This window comes from Anser cygnoides, chromosome 15, assembly GCF_040182565.1.
Source record: "Anser cygnoides isolate HZ-2024a breed goose chromosome 15, Taihu_goose_T2T_genome, whole genome shotgun sequence".
Lineage (NCBI taxonomy): Eukaryota > Metazoa > Chordata > Aves > Anseriformes > Anatidae > Anser > Anser cygnoides.
The window spans coordinates 3,401,566-3,421,634 of NC_089887.1; the positions used below are offsets into that span (position 1 = coordinate 3,401,566).

General features: G+C 65.7%; 1 protein-coding gene across 10 annotated transcripts in view; it reads right to left on the reverse strand.

Moving 5' to 3' along the window:
- MPRIP (myosin phosphatase Rho interacting protein) overlaps nt 1-15,655 on the reverse strand; it is a 70,429-nt gene extending 54,774 nt beyond the window's left edge. For 2 of the 10 annotated variants that reach the window (XM_066977805.1, XM_066977806.1), the window contains exons 1-3: nt 15,425-15,645; nt 5,424-5,501; nt 3,862-3,927 (exon numbers count right to left, since the gene is read on the reverse strand). In XM_066977805.1, the coding sequence (XP_066833906.1) occupies nt 3,862-3,927; nt 5,424-5,501; nt 15,425-15,544 (264 nt within the window). In that variant the 5' untranslated portion in view covers nt 15,545-15,645. Of the gene's footprint in view, nt 1-3,861; nt 3,928-5,423; nt 5,502-7,071; nt 7,280-8,202; nt 8,760-15,424 lie in introns of those variants that run through there. The other 8 variants (XM_066977797.1, XM_066977796.1, XM_066977799.1 and 5 more) reach the window with 5 other exon arrangements.
- Between the last annotated feature and the right edge of the window lie 4,414 nt (nt 15,656-20,069).

A 20,069-nucleotide genomic window follows, 5' to 3' on the forward strand; every position in this document is an offset into this window, starting at 1 on the left:
CAGATCTGCTGAGGGTGACATTTTAAAACCTGCCCCTTTCTGCTGAAGGAAGAGGAGTTTGGAGGGGGCTCGATTAGGAAATAATAACCACACGCGTCTCCGCACCACGGCATCCGCGGGCACGCACCCCTCCCTCGCTCGGATCCCCCGCCAGCTGCCGTTTTTCCTCCTTTAACCGTCTCCCAGCCCCTCCACGCAGGCTTCCAGGGGCAGGGAGCTGTGCGGGGCTCCAGATGTGACCCCAGCAGCCCTCTGCGTGGTGCCAGGCCTCCTGCTTCCGAGCTGGCCCCTCGCCTTCCATTTACGCACCCACCCAGCGGTGCCGGCGCCCCCCCGACCGTCCCCTCCCCGCTCCCATCTCCTTCCCCACCACCCAGCCACCCCAGGCTGGAGCGGAGACATCGGCTCCGTCCTACTGAGGCTAACCCCATCATAAACAGGCTGATTTGCTGATTTAGGAGCCCGGGATGTAGCCCCGTGGCCGTGCAGGCCCTCTTCTCTGACCCAAAGCCACGGGGCAGGATCCGTCCCCCAGGCAGGTGCAGCGGGGAAAGGAGAGCGCTCCCGGTCCCCCGCGAGCCCCGGGCGCAGCATCCGCGGCGTTCCCATGCAGCAGGGCTCTATTTATAACCTCGGCAGCTAATTATAGAGAGCAGCGAGCGCAACAAAAGGAGGCGACCGCTCCGCGATCTGCCTGCACCCGCCACCACCCCGCAGCCCGGATGCCGTCCGCTCTCCGGCTCCGTCCCCCTACCCCGGCGCTGTTTTTGTGGCAGCTCCCGTGCCTCGGCCAAAACCTCCCAAAATCACCCCAGCATCATGGTGCTGAGCTGTTCTCCTGCTGCAAGCAGCAGCACGGGGCCCACGGGGTGTTTTACCAGGTGGGCTGGCACCTCACACAGCAAGGGGCGAAGTGGGAGGGTGCAGCCACCAGCATCATCAGTTTGGGCATCTCCCCCCTGGAAGAATCGTGCCGGGATGGAGCTGCAGGGAGAGGATTCGCTGCCTATCCTGGCACGGGTCCCCCCTCGCCCCCGAGCAGCAGGGCAATCCCTCCCTGCTGGCTGCTTCCCCGCGGGCTGAGGGCGTTGGGATATCTGAAACCGGAGAGGATAAAGTACTGAAGGTCTAAGCTCCTCCTGGGCGACTCCTGCACCTTCAAAACAAGTCTCTGGATGCATCTTAGCTTAGTTTTTTGTTTTGTTTTGTTTTTTTAAACCGGGCTTTAGCCTCAAACTAACCACGGGGAAGTAACTAACAACGGGGAAACTGGGGAATGCATCCCTTGGGAACAACACGGATGGGGCGGCTCGTGGCACTGCTGTGCCCCGGGACCGGGGTGCGCAGGGGGCGGTGCGGCAGCTCGCCCTCTCTTCTGCCTCTCCTAAACTCAACACAGGAGCGGGTTCACCACCCACCGGCTGCTGGGGGGAGGAACATCAGCCCCTCCACGCCACCCATCCCGCACAGGGCTCTACGGAACGGGACAAGCAAGCCGAGGGGTGACACTGGTGGCTCGGCACGGGACCCCCGAGCAATCGGGTGGCCGAGCCCCCCCGGCAGCAGCAGGGAGGGCGGCAGGAGGGGTGGGCGGCCTCCGCATCCACTGCCGTTTGTTTGGGAGCGAGGAATTTGTGCACGTCTGAGCAGGCTCGGCTTACCCAGGGCTCGGCAGAGCTGGGAACAGCCCCGCTGGCACGCTCCCTGCTCGCTGGGGCGGAGGGGAAGGGGACGCACGCTGCTTCGCCCGCCCTCGGGGGTCCCGGTGAGCCCTGCAGGGAGCGGGGTGCTCGGGGCCGGCTGCTTTTTGCAGGTGCCTTACAAGCACTCGGTCATAAAAATCAGCACAGAGCAGCGCGCGGCTTCCAACTGTAAAAGGAAGGGGAAAAAAGGAAAAGAAAAAAAAAAAAAAAAGCCAACAGCCCAGCCAGCGGCTCAGCCGAGGAACGCGGTGCCAAACCAGGCTCCTCCGGAGACCTCTCTGCTTCCAAACTCGGTGCCTTCCCCGCCCGCGCGCCCCGTCCCACCGACGGGATTCAGGCACGATTTCGGGCTCCCCGGGGCAAGGAGGAGGCCGCGGCCGCTTGGACCGTGCCCGGAGTTTTCCACCCGCCCGGCAGCGAGCCGTGAGAACTGCCGCAGCACCGTGCCCGGAGGCCTGGATCCGGCCCCGCTGCCAACTACGGCCCTTCGTCCCCTCCCAGCCCTCTTTCAGGGCGGCAGCTCATTAGCTGCTGACCCCAGCTTGCAAACAGATGTGCCCTTTGCTGACGAACACGCCGCTCGGGGAGGGGGGGGGGGAGGAGGAAGAGGAGGCTGGGGCTGCCCGTGGGTACCTCAGGCCTGGCGTCTCCGCCACTGCCGCCAGCCCGTGGGCTCCCCTCCCGATCCCACGCCTTCCTCCCCTCCCCGCTTTTAATAAGAGCAGAAATTGCCAAAAGCCGCAAAATTAATGTCTAACAGGTTCAGGGCAGAGCGATGCAATCCGCTCGCCCGGCTGCCTGGGAGGTCTCCGGCCAGCTGCTGCCCGGCTCCCGGTGCGCTGCGGTGGCCGCCCCCGGGGGACCCCCACCCAGCTTCCAGGGGCACCCCCCGGGGGAGCGCAGCGGGAAATCGCCCCTGCGACCGGGCGAGGAGAGGCTGCAAAGCTGATCCCTCCCCGTGCAAAAAGCCAGCATCGTCCCGCGCAAAGCCCCAGCCCCGTTGCTCCCCCTTGGTGGTGGAGGAGGCGGGGAGCCCCGATGGGCTGCAGCGGCCACCGTGCCGCAGGCAGGCGGCTGGCGCGGGACAGCATCTCGGTACGGAGAGGTAACGCTCCTCCCGTGCTCTCTTTTTGTTGTTTTTTTTCCCACTTTTTCCCTGCCCAGCCAGCCCAAAGGGTGCCAGAGAACCGCGGGATGCTCCGCCAGCCCTCTGCATGCCCCCTGCTGATGGTCCCCTGGGTGTGGGGCCACAAGATCCAAAGGACAGGGCACGGGGCTGGGGCACTGCCTGTCTGCTCCTGCCCCAACGCAGCGGTGCCTGGGGCAGGTCATCCTCCCTGGGATGCAAAGCAGCAAAAAAAAAAAAAAAAAAAAAATAAAACCCATAAACCTGACATTTCCCAACACCCTTCCACGCCTCCTCCTCGTATCAGGGCATTTCCCCACAGCAGCCAGCTGCACGCTGGCTTTCTTTCGCAGCACGACTTGAAACACCGGCCCAGCGCGTGGCCAGGTTGCTGCAACACTAAAACCGTACCGAAAGCCTCCACGCCTCCTATCCGAGGCGTTTCAATCATCCACGGGACTTGGACCGGCCCCAGCAAACACCACAAACAAACAAACAGAAGCGGGACTCTGCTCCATGCACCCTCCGTGCCCCGCGGTGCCAGGGCTGACCCCACTGGGGGCTTGCAACAGAGGGGAGAGTTTCTTTCCTCCCTCCCTCCCTCCCTTCCTTCCCCAAGCTCTCTTTTCGCAGCGATGCTGCTCCCAGGGAAGGGCGAGCAGCGGGCAGGCGTTCCAGCTGACCTACTTTCCATGGGCACCGCTGTCTCCTTCCCGGACACAGCCGAGGCGATTCTCCGCCACCGAACCCCAGCGAGCACCGAGGGACGGGACGGGAAGGGGGCACGGGGCGCCCTGGGGACAGCACGCCGAGCCGGATGACCCCCCCACCTGCACCAGATCCGTCAGCATCGCGCTCCCACTGCGGGTTTATACCAAAAACCGAGTTTTCCCCAGTGCCCTGCGATGCCTGGGCTTGGCCACAAAGCTCCAGGGGATGACAGGGACCTCCCCACACCACGCACTGTGCGCGCTGCCACCGCAGGTCCCTGCCCCCAGCGACGCCCCCCCGGGTTTGCCGGGCAGCACTCACCATCTCGTCGAGGGCGTAGCGCAGCAGCCCGTGCTCGTAGAGGATGAAGAAGCGGCGCTGCCATTTCTGCAAGAGAAGACGGTGAGGAGGGTCATTCCCGCCTGCAAAACCGGGGTGAGAGCACGCGGAGATGGGGGAGAAAAGGCACCGAAATCCCCCGCAGAGCTAAGGGAACGCGTGACAGCGGGGCACGCACCCCGGTCCCGTCACCCCGCCCCGAGCACGGGACTGCAAAGAGCAGCAGCTGCCAAAAAACGCAAAGAGGAGCCCCCAGCGCTGCGGGGATTGATCCTGAAGGGCGACGAATTGCAGAAGGGTTTGTGCTCAGCCCCACCGTGTCCCACACGACCCGTTTGGGGTGCAGAGGTCTGCTCGCGCCAGAGCGCATCGCTCGCTGCGCCATCCACTGCCCTGGCTCTGCGGGCACCCAAGAGGAGGATGTTTTGGGGTGGCTTCCCCACATGGCAGCCCCACTCCTCCCTTCCCTGGGGCTGACCCCAAGCCACCTGGTTTAAGTGTGCAGAAAAATGACCAGCGGCGCGCAGGGAGCACCGCCACGCACCCCCAGCAGCCCCGGCCCCGGCCTCAGCGCCGCTGTTTGTGCAGCCGCACGGCACACCAGATCGGAGAGCTGATCTGGCTGGAAATGCGCCTTTTTGTGTGTGCCAGGCTGCTTTCAGCCCAGAGCAGAAACTGGTTGAGCAGGCTGAAATAATAAATAATAATAATAATAATAAAAAAAAAAAAAGGTCCCAGATTCATAGCCCCAGTGCAGCAATTCTTATCTCGCTTTTCTCAGCCCGTCGGGCAAAGTCCAAGGTGCTCGGGGACAAGCAAAACTGCCAAGGATCTCTGCTCCTGGGGGGGGAGACAGAGTCCCACGTCCCCACGGTGTGCAACAAACAGGCCTGCCACCAGCTGTGCCTCCAAATAATGACGCACACCCCGGGCTGAGCGCAGAACCCGACACGGGGGAAGGTTTTATTATGGCTAGCAGCAACGAGAGCCTTTTCGGCATGTGGCGGAGGGGCTGCAGACCTCTGCTGTCCCTCTCGTGCACAAGACGGCCGCGTCCTGGTGGCCACAGCACCAAGTTGCGTGGAAAAACAGCCTGGGGACAGGCTGGGAGTTCTCGTCACGAGCTGGTGATGCGAGGACAGCAGCCTGGCCGTGTCCTTCTGCTCCTCGCGCCCCCCGGGGCGGGGAAGCGGGATGTGCCGTGACCCCGCAAGGACGCTCACCTCGCCTTAAGGCCCGAGCCCTGCCAGCAAACCCCTTTGGGGCAGGAGGCATCCGAGCACCGAGCAGCAAAACACAACCGCAGCCAGCAGTAAAAGCGCACGGCACGAGCCGCAGCGGCTTCAGCGGCACCCCAGCGCGCTGCCCAGCCCCGCGTGCCGCACGCCCAGGACAAGGCAGCCGAGCCCTGCTCCCAGGAAAGCCCTCCCGGCTTCTTGCCTCGCACGAGGGGACGGGTGCCCCGAGGTGCCCGGCAGCCTGCGTCACCCCCCGGGGCCGCCCCCACACACCCCGTCCCTTCCCACCCGTGGGGCCGTGCTTACCCGGGAGCGGTGGACGGGGTTGTCAAAGTCCGTTCCTTCGGGGGCCAGCAGCAGCCAGCCGCCGTAAATGGGTTTGGCCTGCAAAGAAACAGCAGAGAAGCGTCAGCTGGAGCCGCAGGGGGGGGGGGCATCGACAGCGGGGGGGCACGTGGGAGGGACGCGCAGGGAGCACGCGCTGGGGCACGGCCAGGGTGGAGGTGGCTGCACAAGCCCCGGCTCCTGACCACGGGCAAAGTGAGCCCAGGCTGACTTTTTCGACGCTCGATGGCAACTCACGGCGCGTGCGAGACCGAGACGCGGGGTTCGCCAAGACAAAAAAAAAAAAAAAAAACCAGCCACCCGGCCGCTTCTGCGACGGTGACGAGAGCAGCGAGCGCCGGGCTGCCCCGTCCGCAGCCACACCAACCCCTGGTCGTCTGCAGCGTGCCTCTTGCCCCGCAGAAAAAAAAAACAACAAAAACACATGCTCGGAGGGAGAGCTCGACGTTTTCCTTTTATTAATGAACAGAGGAAAAAACCGAGCGGACGGACCTGGTCCCCCCCCCCCCCAGGCCGAGAGCCGAGCGGGCAGGAAGGTCAGAGCCAGGCAGGGGAACGGAGCTCGCTCCGCCAGCCGCGGGCACAAAGGGAAAGAATACCCGGAAAGAAATGCTGCACGGCACCGCCATTTATCAACGGGGGGGGGGGGGAAGAAAAAGGGCTCTTTCCACCAGTGGTTTCGGTGCAGAAGCTGCTGGTGAGCTCGTGAGGATGCTGTGCGCCCCCCCGCCCTCCCCGGACCCACAGGACGGCGGGATGGGGACGGGCACCGGGCATGCCACCCCCGCAGCGTCCCGCGGGCACCGCTCCTCCTTTCGGGACGCGAGCCAGCCCCATTCCTGGCAAGGGCTGGGGCCAATTCCTAGCGCAAGAGCGGCCCGGCATTGCCACACCGGCTCCGGGGAGAGGCCGGGAGGGAGGAAACCCAGGGCAGACCCAGCTGCAGGAGCCCCCCCGGGTCCGAGGCTGCTGCTTTCCACCACGAGCTGTCCATGGCCATCCACGCAGCAGAGGGAATTTGTGTTCCCAGCACCTCTTGAAATGACTTGGTTACTTTTTTTTTCCTTAAATCTTAAAACTGTTTCCAATTCGGTACCTCCCCTAGGTTCCTCCTGCCAGTTTCTGTGGTTTTGTAATGTTAAAAAAAAAATAAAATAAAAAAAAAAAAGAAGTTTCCCCTCTGGAAAAATCCCTGCAAACAATAGAAGAAACTGCCTATGCACCAAAAACTGTCAAACGCATGAAGCACTGAGTAAGCAAACTGGAAGCGAACCGGAGGAGTCGTTTTACTGTTTATAAAGTGGGAAGAAATAACAAAAATCTCTCACCCCCCCCCTCCGCCGCGGGACGTATCGGCTCTAGGTGCTGCTCTCCCGACAGCTGGGAAAACACGGTTTGAGCGGAGCCACCTCCCCCCTCTCTCTTTGGAGGGGAACAAAATGGGAGCGGGGTCCAACTTTTGGCAGAGGCCCCCCCGCTCCGTCCCGCGGCACCCCGGCACCCACCTGGCTCCAAAATCCTGGGGGGGGCTTTGCTGCTGCAGGGCAGCACCCGCTGGCACCAGTCCTAACGGGGTCTGGGGACCCCCAGTGCCCCCCGTCCCGCTCACCTGGGTGCCGGAGCCCTGCTCGCCCGTGGTCCCCATGGTCCCCGGCCCCGTGTGCCGCTCCCCCGGCGCGTCCCCACCCTGGGGTGCCGGTGACGCCACCGAGCCCATGCCCACGCCAGGACTTTGGAGCGGGGGCTCCGGCGCTGTCACGGCCGCTCCCCAGCGTGCCGGGCTGTGGCTGCGTCCGCCCACACGGCCCGGGCTTGCAGTGGCTTTTCCCGAACGCCTCTCGTGGGCCGGGGAGAAGCAGAATTGTGAAATAATACATTAATCCGGGCGACCCCGGTCTTGTGGAGGTGGGGCGCGCGGGCGAGGGTTCTCCGAACCACCACGGAAAGCACCCGAGGCGAGCCGCTGAGCAAAGCCCCGGTGCTTTGGGAGGCCTCACGTGCGCCCTTCGCTGCCGGCAACGAGGAAGAGGATGACAGCGGAAGCAGGACGCGGCGTCCCCGACGCCCAGCGCCACCACGCCAAGGAACCCACGGTGGCGATACCACTGGGAGCCAAACCACCGGGGCGCAGCCCTTTTCCGTGCCCCGACCTTTTCTCTCCATGCCTCTTGGGCACGGCCAAACCCCAGAAAGCTCAGCCCCGTGCACAAACCCCCCCCCCCGTACCAGACCCCGTAGATGGCACGGCACGCCCACGCCTGACACCGGGGATGAAGCAATCCCGACCCACCGCCACCAGGGCCAGCAGCGAGCAGCCTCCACCCAGGCCCGACGCCCTGCCCTACCTGCCCCTCAGCAGGCATCCTTTTGCCTTAAAACGCTCCAATTTTGGCTCGGCCGGCTGCACACAAAGCGCCGAGCACCTGAAATACATGACCTTAACAGGGAGCGCAGTCGTCTCTTTACCGGCGTGATAAAAAAGCACCCGAGGACTATACTTATTCCAGCAGAAGCGTCCAATTGCAGATATTGAAACCAAAATAGCTGAAAGGTACAAATTAGAGGCAGCCGGCGTGGGCAGCCCGGTTCCGTCTCCCCGCGGATGAGCGCTCGGCAGCGCTTTTTAAAGCCAAACCAAAACAAGCCACTGCTAAAACCCAATGCCCAGGGAGGGGCGAGCCTAAATGGAAAGGATACGAACGAAGCGCGCAGAGAAAAGTCTGAAATAAACCCGTCGCACCTGCATTGAGACTGCCCTGCCGGAGCGAGGCTTGGAATAAACCCGCTCGATGCCGCCGTGGGAGCGTTGCCGTGCCAGGAGCCTCCGGCTTCCTCCGGAGCTCAGGAAAAGGAGGAAACAACGCCCAGCACCGAGCACGACTCGGAGCAACAACTTCCCCCGGCCGAGCTGATCCGCCCGACCTCGCGCGGAGAGATGTAAGAGCGAGGCTGGGATTCCCGGGACGCGCCCCGGGATCTCGCGGGCCGTCGGACAGGGAGCTGCCGGCTGGTTTACCGCGAGGCAGCGGCCGCGCGCGGTGCTGGGCGGCTCTGCTCCCAGCGCCCGGCGGATCGGCGAGCCGCAGCACCGCACACGGAGCCGAGCGGAGGGCAGGCGCTGACGGCACGGCGCATCCACTCCCGGGGTGGGGCGGCGCTCCCAGGGCGGGCAGGAAGAGGAGAGCCGGTTCCTCCGGCACGGCTCGCGGTGACGAAGCCGAACGAACGCCCGCTGCCACCCGGCACGGGAGGTGCCGAAGCAGCCGCCTCGCCGCCCTGGGGAGGAACGTGCAGCCTGGAAAAGAAGCGATGTGTGTGTCTGTGTGTGTGTGCGCACGGCGCCCTCGCCACGGGCACCACCAGGATGGGTGTAGGGCCGGGCTGGAGCCCCGCAGCCCCCCCCCCCGTGGTGCTGTCCCTGCACAGGGTGACTCAGGCAGCAGTGTCCCTGCGCAACCTCCGGTGGCACCTCCGGGGAACGCCCAGGTGACCCATCCTGCCTCCGAACCCGGGCAGGCTGCCCAGGATCGTGCTGCGGGTGCCCCCCCCTCACCTCCTCTCGAGTCTCACCATCCTGCCACCGCGTCCGTCCGTCCATCCGTCCATCCAAGGGTCGCGTCCAGAGGCAGGGCGCTGATGTAGCCCAGCGTGCCGGGCCGGAGCTGGCAGCAGGACGGGCGGGAGGAAGCGGAGGAGGAAGCGGCCCCAGCTCAGTTTACACGAGGCTGTCAAGCTGACGCTGCCCAGGCGCCCCTCTCGCCCCGCCGGCACAAATCCCGGCAGCCAGAGGTTGGAGCCGATGGACGCGGGGAGCTACTCAGCACCTCTCGAAGAGTGGAGCGACCCCCCCACGCACCGGGGCGGAGGGAGGCAAGGCGACCTGCTTCCGACAGGCAGGACGGGTCACCGGAGCGTGCCAGCACGTGGGGCAGCGGGTGACGGGGCCGGAGGGGGGCTGTGACACCGACCTGCACGCCCGTTTGGCCGGCTTTGCGCCTGCGGCGCTGGCGGGTGGTGCCTTCGCTCCTCCCTGCCCCGTGCACGCGTGCCGTGAGCCTCGGCCCACAAAAGTGCACGCATTTCCCCCCAAAAAAACACCTCCTCCAAACACCAGGAACCACCTTCCAGGAGGCAGAAGCAATCCCGTGAGCTGGGGATGAGCAACTACGTCTCCCTTCGCGGCCAGCCCCGTAGCAGAGCACCCGGGTGCCCATCAGGGCGCGGGGATGCCGGGCAGGCTGGGGATGGGGTCCCGGCAGCCGGTCCCAGTGCACCGAGGGCAGCCCGAACCCATCGCCGGGAGAAGCCTCCTGGCTCCGAGCGCGTGGCGGGAGGGATAATCTGTTTAGGCTGCCGGCAGACGTAATCAGCCTGTCTCGGGTGGAGGCAGGGCTTGTTTTGTTCAGGCTTGGCAACTGAGCGGGAAGGGGGAAAAAAAAAAAAAAAAAAAATTAAAAAAATGGACCATTGCTGGAGAGCTGTAACCTCCGCCCGCAACGCTGAGCGCCCAGAGCCTCGCACGTGGAGGTAGCCTTGCGGTTCTGAGCAGCTCTGCGAGAAAATAACAGCCCCAGCCTGGTCCTGGCTGTGTGTGAGCCCACGGTAACTCGTGCCCTGCCACCTTTCGAGGCTTAGCCCCGATATTCATCGAAGGGGCCTCTCCGCAGCGGTGCCCGCTGCTCCCTGCGCACCTCTGGGTCTCAGCTCCCAGGGCCACCACCCCCTGCGCACCACCTCCCAAACCGCTCAGGGCTCCCCCGAGGCAGGGACCCATTTTCTGGCCAAGCTCAAGGAAAACGTCACCGCCAGCACCGTGCTCGCAACCTCAGAAGAGGAAATCCGGGCGGTTTCAGCTCCGCTCTCGGTTCTGCGCACCTCCGAGCCCAGGAGAGCGTCGCTGGCGGATGAGCTGGAGCGGCCGTCACCCCGCGGGAATGGGGAAGGTGTTCGGGGTGGGAACGGGGTGAGATACCCGAGCGGGTTTCCAGAGCACTGCTTCCAGGAATAGGCGTTGTTTCATGCTCTGCGTGCTCCCAGCAGGACGCTGCAACGGACCACGGAGCCCTGCGGCCCCCAGCCAGCGACCCCAGCCCGCGAGCGCTGACGTTCTGCTCCCCAGCAGCATCCCCAACCCGCACTCCGACAACAACCCCGCGGGCCAGGGAGGTGCAGCCCGGCCTCGGCAGCGAAGCTGCTCGCATCTCGGTTCCCTCCTTCACGCAGTATTTCCCCCCCTGCCACACGCCACTTGGCGACGTGCAGAGGAGCGAGGCCAAACCCCAACGCTCGCCGTGCCCCGGGCAGCTGGGGCCGGCCCCGAGCGAGCAGGGCCAGCACCCTCCGGCCGCCCCTGCCACAAAAACCCATTTGCACAGCACGCCCGCGGCCAAAACTGCAAATCACCCGGGCCAGGCTTTAACCGCCGATGCGGGAAGAGGCCAAACCAGGCTGGGCTGCCCAGAGCTAACCCCAAAGCCGGGCGCTGCCCGGGCAGAGAGCTGCGTGGGCAGCGGGACTGACCGACCGACTGGAGGAACAGGAAGGGAAAGGCTGACCTCGGCCTTCGTGCGAGTACCTGAGCCCCGGCCCCAGCCGAAGCAAGATTTGGGGGAGGCCGGCTGCAGTTCGCACGGGCAACTTGCCCAGGGGCAGCAAAAAGGAAGCGGTGGGGGGAAGACGACGGCCCTGTGAGCCCCCGACCCCGTTTCCAGAGCACCCCCAGCGCACGGCGTGCCCGCAGCGAGCAGGCTCAGAGCCACCTCCCACGACGGAGCTCCCCCCCCAGCGCCCTCGATGAAGCCGCAACATCTCTCCAGAGTGCCGAGGAGGGGATTTATCGCTTCCTCGGGTGCCGGAGGAGATAAGGTACGGCGCCATGCAGAAACACAGCAGCACACAAGCACGCAGAGGGGCCGCTCCTCCGGCGCACGAAGGCGCCCGCAGGCAGCGCTGGGCACCGCCGTGTCCGTCCCCAGGGCCACGCAGAGGGTCAAGAGCACCCGAAGCTGGCCCTACACCCAACCCTGTACCCCTCCCAAGTCCCCCCTGGTTTGCACACTGCTCCCAAGGCCAGGACGTGGCCCGCAAAGGACAGCCGCCCAGGGACACCGGGGCGCGCCGCCCCAGCTCCCCGCGTCCCCCCGGTCCCGAATTCCTGCTTGCTGCAGCGGCCGGGGGAGGCGGGTTTGACATTTGCAGAGAATCTCCCCCTGTTTGGCCCTAATAATTAGTCGATTAAAGGCGGATTTTTGCAGCATGATACAAGCAGCCGGCAGCGGGGGATGCAAGCGCGGGGGCTGCTTTCCAGGAAAGAGGGGGCTTCTCCTCCCCCCAGGAGCAGGAGGAGGAGGCAAGAGGGTGCCCTGGACACAACCCCTCACCTCTGCTGCCCTTTGCACCACCGCACGGCACCAGAATACGGCCCCGAGCCGGGGCCACGCAGCCCCATCAGCGCAAACCACCCCAAAGCCCCTCTGGTTCCCCGCTCTCTTTATGGCCGGCGGTGCTGCGCGGCACGAAGCAGAGCTGCTGTAGGGCCGGCACGTCCCGCAGGCAGCACCCCAGGCTCCTGCCTCAGCCGTGGCTGGACACGAGCCCTCTCCCTCCGTGGCCCTTAGAGCAATGCGATGCCCCAGAGCAAAGCTCGGGGCGCTGGGGCGAAGGGCTCAGCTGCAGGGACGATGCTCGGGGCGAGGTGGCCGGCAGCGGGGATTCACCCGCTGCGCCCAACGCCGCCAGTCGCCAGCCTCGGGGCTGTTTGCAGCCAGTTATTTGGTGGCCAGAACGGGAGGAAGGTGGTAACGTCCGAAAGGAAAATGGAAATAACCAAACTCGCTGCTGGGGCGTCACGGGCCGGGGCAGGAGGAGGCGGTGGGAAAGTCTGCAGCGCCATTTTCTAACTGGGTGGTCCTTCGGGCATCCGTGCCACGATCTCACAAAAAAAAAGGAAAGAAAGAAGACACTGGTAGCTGGAAAGGCGTCCTCAAATTCCTCTATCTGTGCCAGTCCCCATGCCCCGAGAGAGCACACGCATGGAGAAAATTAAAAGCAACTGCTTTACGCTCTGCTCTTCTTCCAATTCAGGCCAAGCGTAATTTGGAGGTTAATTCCCAGCCTGTTCCTGTTGCGGGGGGGGGGCTTCGTTTTCCCTATGACCCAAATGCAGGGACGCTCACACCCGCCTGGTCCTGGCCCAGTGGCGTGGTGGTACATCCATCCCCCCGCGGCCCTGCCAAGCCCCGGGTGGTTTCCTTGGGAAGAGGCTCCCATCGACGGGGCCGGGCTTTCTCCTGGCGATGGAAAAGGGTCACCAGGAACCCCAGGAACCGTCCATCCTCCCCGGGCAGGCCGATCCGCACGCGGGGTTGGCAGGAGGTTACAAGGGTCTGGGTGCTGCCGCGGGCACAACTTGCCAGGAAAAAGGGAATTCCCACCAAAAGGCACCACACATCGGCAGGGCGCCGAGCACCCACACCGGGGCGCCCGCAGCAGCAGATATTCCCTGGGGAGGGCGCGGACGCAGCGCCTGACCCAGTTTTTTTTTTCCGTGCCACCAGGGCACCCCGGAGGCTTGAACAAGGTTTGGGGGCCAAGGACGCCTCACCTGCAGCCCCGGGGGGGGACAGACGGGACCCAAGAAGGTGGTAGGACCGCACGCAGCCACCCCAAATCACGCTGACCCCCCCGGCAGCACGGTCGCACACGAAAACAACTCGTGAACGGAGCGCTCCCGGGATTTGGGACTTAGCGTCCGCGCAGCCCTTTGAAGTTGGACGCGCTAAGTCCGATTACCATTAGAGAGCTGCAGCTCATTAATCCTGATGTTTGGGGCCGGGTCGCCCCCGGCCCCGGTCCCGATTCTGTTCCCAAAGCCAGCGCCACCATTAAACGTTTGGGACGCTTGGCACGGGGACGCCGGTCCCGAAGCCCCGGAGCTCCCAGGAAGCCGGAGGGGCGGCTCCCGACGCCCACGCAGGTATTTTTATAGGATAAAAAGCCAAAAGGGACACGAGTGCGTAAGTGCGAAGTACCTTCACCTTTCCTGCCAGCCAAGCGGAAAGGTCAGATGACTCAAAAGGACTTTTCCAGCCGGGCTCCGGGTGAGCCCCGACGCGGCCCCCTCCGCACGGGGCGAGCGCGGAGCCCCCTCCCCAAACCGGGCTCATCTTAATAAATAAATAAATAAAATAATAACGACAATAAAAGACGATCCAGAGCCGGGAAACGAACCGTTATCCCAGGGGGTGCACCCCGGGGGCCAGCGGGGCTCCCGGAGGACGGGGCGGGAGGGTGCGCGTGCACCACCGGCTGCCGGAGCCTCCATCTTCCCTGCAGGAAGGGGGGCTGCTTCTTCACCGGGGCCGCGAGGGAGAAGCCGTGCGGGATCGCGGCGTTCTCCCCCCCACCCCAAGCAGGGCCCCGGGCCCCGCGGGGTTTGGGGTGACCCCGTCCGTCCCTGCGGGGGCTGCCTGGGGGGCCGGCCCTCACCGCGGCCCCCAGGGGAACAAAGCCACCGAGGGGCTTCCTCGAGCCGCCTCAGGCCGCCAGTCCCTAGGGAAGCCATCGGGCCCTACGCAGCAGGCGCTACGGGGGGGCAGCGTGCAACGCTTTGACCCCCCCCCCCCCAAAAAAAAATAATAATATAATATTATTGCACCCAGGAGGCGGCGAAACCCCACACGGGGCAGCACCAGGGGGTCGGCCGGACCCTGTTGGGGGGGGGGCTCAGCCCCAGCACCCTCCGGGCCGGCTCCTTTGTCTGGGCACGGGCGCGACGCTCCCCGCCCGCCCCTTCCCGCACACACCACGGCATTTTTTCCAGTTACATTTTTTCCATATTAGCCCTCAGATTTCATTATGTCCCGCTCACCCCCCCCCCCCCCCCCCAAGCAATATGTCTGATCTCATTGCCATAATAGGATCGGCGGCGGCGATGGCTGCCCCCACCCCGGCGCGGAAAGGTGCCGTGGGGAAAGGGGGAACGCGGTGTCGTGCCTCCCCCCCCCCCCCCCGCACCCCAAATCCCTGTGGTGTCGGGTGCTGGGTGGGGAGTGTCACGGGGGGGCTGCGTGAGGCCTGGCAGGAGGAAGAGGAGGGGAAGGAGGAGGAAGGCCCATTCCCGCCCCAGCCTGCCCAGGAACAGGCGGCGATCACCTTCCGCTCCCCTCCCCAGGAAATGTGGGGTGCTGTAGGGTAGGGGGGGCCGTGCCCACAGCACCCGGGGGGGGCAGGTTTGGTTCTGGATTAGTTTTGTTTGTTTTTTTTTCCCCCCCCCTGGGACTTTCGGCACCTCCCCATAGCACCCACAGGACCCTCCCCTACCTGCTGCCACCCGTCCCGCACCCCAACAGGGGCTGGGGTCGCCCCAAGTGCCCATGACCCCAAAGGGAGCGGGGCACCGGGGTGGGCCAGGGGGACCAGCGGGCGCCCCTGGGGTGCTGGGTGCCCCGTGGGACACCCAGGTATGCACAGGGCCTGCAGGCACCCTATGGGACCCCCGGACACCCTATGGGACTAGGGATCTGTGGGCCCCTGGGATACCCGTGGGACCCCATGGGGTCAGCAGGCGTCCCACGGGACCCGTAACAACCCGCCACCAACAGGAGCGGCAGCACCCATGGGACCCCGCGCTATCCATGGGGCCAGCGGGCACCCCGTGAGACCCCCGGAGATCCCTCTGCTAACAGTGGGGCCAGCAGAAACCCAGAGCACCCATGGGGCCGGGAAGCACCGACGGGACCCTACAGAACCCCCAGGAGCCTGGGGGCACCCATGGGTGTCCCCACCACCCAGGGGGTACCCATGGGACTCCCCACCACCCAGAGAGCACCCACGGGTGTCCCCACAACCCAGGGGGACCCAGCGCGGGGTCCGAGCCACAGGGGCAAGCGGGGAGGTTGGGCGCCGAGCAACAGGGGGCAGCTTTTGGGGTGAAAAGCGTGGGTTTTGGGGTCAGCCCCCACCTGGTTGAGGTCCTCGTCGTTGAGCAGGTGGGACTCGCGGGGCTTGAAGCAGTTCTGGCACTTGCTCTTGTTGAAGATGTTGGCCTGGAACTTCCTGCACGGGTTGTCCTTGGCGGCCATGGCGCGCGCCCCGCGCCCGCTGCGCCCCCCGCTCAGCGCCCCGCCGGGCGCCCCCCTGCCACCAGCACCACCGCGCCCATGGCCAAGGGAAGGGGTGCGGGGGGGGGGGGGGGGGGAAGCAAAGGGAATTGGGGGGGGGGGAGGGGGGGGGGGGGGTCTCAAAAAAAAAAAAAAAAAAAGCAAAACCAAAAAAACGACAAAACCCCAAAATTCGAAATTACCCCAAAAAAGGGAAATTGCAAAAAAAAAAAATGCAAAAAAAAAAAAATATTGCAAAAAAAAAAATGAATTGCAAAACGCGACCGAGGCGCAGCGGCCGCCCCCTCGGCGGGCAGCGCGCAGCAGCGCGGGCCGGGAGCGCGCAGCGGGAGCGCGCAGGGCCGCGGAGCCCCCGCCCGCGGGGCGGGGCTTGGGGGGGCGGGGCCTGGAGGGGCGGGGGGCGGGGCCTAGAGGGGCGGTGGGCGGGGCCTAGAGGGGCGGGGGGCGGGGCCTAGAGGGGCGGGGGGCGGGGCCGGGAGGCGCCGCCGGCTGCGCGGGCTGCGAAGCGTCCGGCAGGGAGGGGCGGGGCCTGGGTGAAGATGGACGTGCGCTGTCGCCAATGGCGGCGGGAGGAGGCTGCTAACAATAGGGCGCTCCGGCCAATGGGCTGCAAGGAGAAGGGAGGGCGCGCGGCGGGCGGTGCTGGCAGCCGGGGGCGGGGCCACGCGGGGGGGGGGGGGGGCGGAGGGAGGGGGGGCTGCGCTGTGCTGGCCCCCCCCCGCTCCGTGCATGGCCCCCCCACACTGTGCATGGCCCCCACGCTGTGTGCACGCCCCCCCTGCACCGTGCAAAGCCCCCCCACCTTGCACAGGCCCCCCCGTCGTGCACCGAGCCCCCCCCACACCGTGCATGACCCCCCAATACCATGCACGACCCCCCCGTACTATACACGACCCCCCCATACCATGCAAAAGCCCCCCCATACCATGCACGACCCCCCCTAATACCATGCAGGACCACCCCATACCATGCACGACCACCCCATACCATACACGACCCCCCCCCATAACATACACGACCCCCCCCACCATGCACAAGACCCCCCCCCCCCCATTGCACAGCCCCCCCCCAGCACCATGCCATGCATTGGGGAACCCCCCCCCCACGTACAGCCCCATGCACAGCCCGGACCACCCCCCCCCCAGCCATGGAATGCAAGGAGCAAGGGGCTGCCCCCCAAAAATTGGGGGGGGGGGGCACATCCCAGCAAGGCACCCCAGCCCCCGGGTGCCACCCCCCCCCCCCCACACACAGCAAAAGCCCCGCTGTGGTAACCCCGACCCCGTCCAGGTGGGCACATAGAGGGGTCACCACCCACCTGCCCCTTCCCCCCCCCCGGGGACCACGGGGGGGGGGGACAAATAGGGACAAGGGTGCCCCCCCTGCCCCGTGCCACCGCCCTGGGGCCCTTGGGGAGCTCCTGTTTGCCCAGCCCGCTGTTATCGGCGGGTAAACACAGCCGGCAGGGCGATAAGGAGCCCGGCCTGCCATGGGGGGGGGCGAGGGACCCACGGGTGCCATGGTTGGGTGCCAGCGCTGACCCCAGGGGACAGCAGGGACAGTTGGGGACACCGGGTGTGCTGGGGCGGGGGACACCATCAGGAATGGAGATTTGGGAACGCCAACCCCACAAGGCGTCGGGGCGAGCGTGCCAAGCGGCACCTCCACACCGCGCCCCGACCCGTGTGTCCCTCGGGACGGCACGTAGCGGCCCCCGCGGCCCCCGCCGGCACCGGACGGGGCCCTGCTATTAGGAGCGGCCCCGCCGACCTTCCCGGCCTCGTGGGGACCAGGAAAAACCCGTCGGAGGAGAGGCCGCGGTCCCCTCGGCCAGGCGCTGCCCCGCCGTTTGATGTGGCACCCGGCCTCGGCGGCCTCGCCGCGCCGGCACCCGCCAGTAAATAGAGCCCGGCACGGCTGCGAGCTTGTTTATTAATTTTTCCTTCATCAAAGGCCGCTTTAATCATCCCTCTCCCTCCTGCCACTCGTAGCACACACGGTGCGACGTGCCGCGGTGGGGACGGGACGGGGAAGGTGTGGGGATACCCACGGGGAGCGGTGGCACCGCCGCGCGCCCCCCCCCCCCCCCCCAGCCCCATATCGCCCACCCGGGTGCCCCCAGCCGTGTGGTGCTCCCAGCTCCCAGCCCTGTGCCTTGCTGCTTTTGGGTGGATATCTCACCTTTCTCTTGACCCTAATGCCCTAAAAGCGACGCGGCCCTTCTCCAGGCAGGGAGGGATTTTCTCCTTGGGGATTTGCAGTCCCTGGTGCCATCACCGTGGGGCCAGCATTCAGCACGACCACAGAACACCTCTCTTTGGCTATCGGTTTCCCCAAGCAGCAATTTTCCTGCCCCCGATCCCACCTTTCCCTGCTCCCCCCGTCCCCTGATGTTGCTGGGTTATTCCCCAGCACATCCCCGGCCAGCAGCACGTTGCTGGGACCTGGCACGCCCCGCGCCCCGCACACCCCCAGCACAGCCGGCACGGGCAGGGCGATGCTCCCCGGAGGGGCTTCGGCTATGGGGCCAGGGGAGAGGAGCACAGGGGGACCTCCGCATCCCCAGCTGATGCTCAGGGGACTCCGTGGGCCGTGCGTCCCTTCCCCAGGCACCGCAGGGCACTGCCACCACACGCCGAGCAGAGCCACGACACGGAGGAGCGCGGTGCCAGCGTCCCCCCGAGCTGCGCCACGGCTCGGGGCCGTGACCTGGCGCCAGGGCCGGCAGCACTCGCGGGGAAGCGGCTGGTGCCGGGGCTGGCTTCAGCCTTCCCAAAAATCCAGCCCAACGGGACGGGCCTCTCCGTAAACCTGTCGGGCCGCATTCAGCCATGCAGGAGCCAGCGTCCGTGCGCCGCCGGCCGCCCGCCTGCTGCTGTGGATGGGTGCAGCGAGCGGGGCCACCAAAAACTCGACTCCCCGCACGTGCCCCCATGCCGGCAGGCCCCGGCATGGCCGAGGCATGAAATGCTCCCTTGTGTGCCGCTGTGATGGGCAGCCCCCCCCATCCCATCCCCAACGCCCCCGCTGCGGGGATGCCCGGCTGGGGCAGCTGTGCGTAGCAGCCCAGAGCCAGTCCGGAGCAGTTTTCTCCAAGTAGGGCAATTAAAGTAGTGGGAAAATGGAAAGTATTCGTCAGGGAGCTGCGGTGGCAGAAGGGGAAGGTGCTGCGGTGAGTCAGCGATCCCAAGCGAAGCCCCAGCGCCAGGTAAACAAGCTGAAAACCAGGAGGTGTTAGTCACCGGGGCTGGCTGCACCGGCCCCGGCTTGGGAAGGGCACCACCGACCCCTCCTGCCCCACAAAAATGCTCAGCGGCACCAAAAACCCTGCCACAGAGCAGCACCCCTCCCCATCGCGGCATGGCGGTCCCACCAGGAGCGGCCACCTCCACCCGTCACCAGGGTGGGGACGTGGGACTTGTGGCCGTGCCACAGCGTGGGACCCCAGGAGCCACCCCGTTTTGTAGGAAAACTGCTATGGGACGTTTCTTCCTGCGGGGGCGGGCGCTGCCGGGGCAGGAGCAGGACGCCTGGGTGCTCCTCCCGCGTGGCCATCGCTCCTCGCGTGACCTCGGGCGAGTCATTTCGTCTCCCTGCGCCTCCACCTCGCCGTCATTACGCTGGAGCCAGACGGACGGATGCCCAGGGGAGAGGGGAGGATTCGGTGTTTAAAGCCCTGGGATCCCTGCCGGATCCAGGCTGCGACCGGCTGGCGCCTGCGAGGGTTCCCCTTCTCCTGCCCGGTGCCAAACAGGGCATGGGGTTCTCCTTCTCCTGCCCAGCCACGGGGGCTGGATGCAGCCAGGGGCTCGGGTGCCCCCATGCTTCTGATGGCGAGGGGGAACCTGCAGGTTAGAAATCCGGGGCGGGGGACAAACAGCCTGATGGAGGGAGGAGAGCCCCTTGGCTGCCCCGGTGCCATCTCCTTGCCCAAAAAAGACCCAAATTACCCTCTGGAAGAAACGCCGTGCTCAGCTGCAGCCGTTGCAGGCCAGAGAGGAGAGAGCAGCTGGGAAAGACCCCGCAGGGGGTCTGGGGCAGCGCTCTGCTTCACTGGGTGCACACACATGTACACACGCACACGGGCCTGAGCTAGCCCCAGAAGCTGCCTTAAATCGTGTCCCACCAAGCAGAGATTTCTTCTCATCCAGAGCCTCCCATGCCTGCGAGTTCATACCCTGCTAAAATTGGGCCAAATGTTAATTGCGCTCCCAGCCGGGCTATCAGCGACCGGGTCCCATGGCTGCTTCCTGCCATTAGACCTCGCTGTGCTTTGGGGGGGGGGGAAATCTGGCTCTTTTGTTCCCACGTGTGCCTCCCCCCAGCCTTGTTTGGCCGGGATCACCCCGTGAGGTCCCCCCACGTCCCCCCCACCCTCCTGCCCCCCATCAGCCCCAGCATGGCACAAAGCTGGGTGCCCCCAAGCCGCCTCCGTCGCCAGCCCCTCGCCGCCGCAGCCGTCGGGTGTCTGCTCCGGTGACTCCAC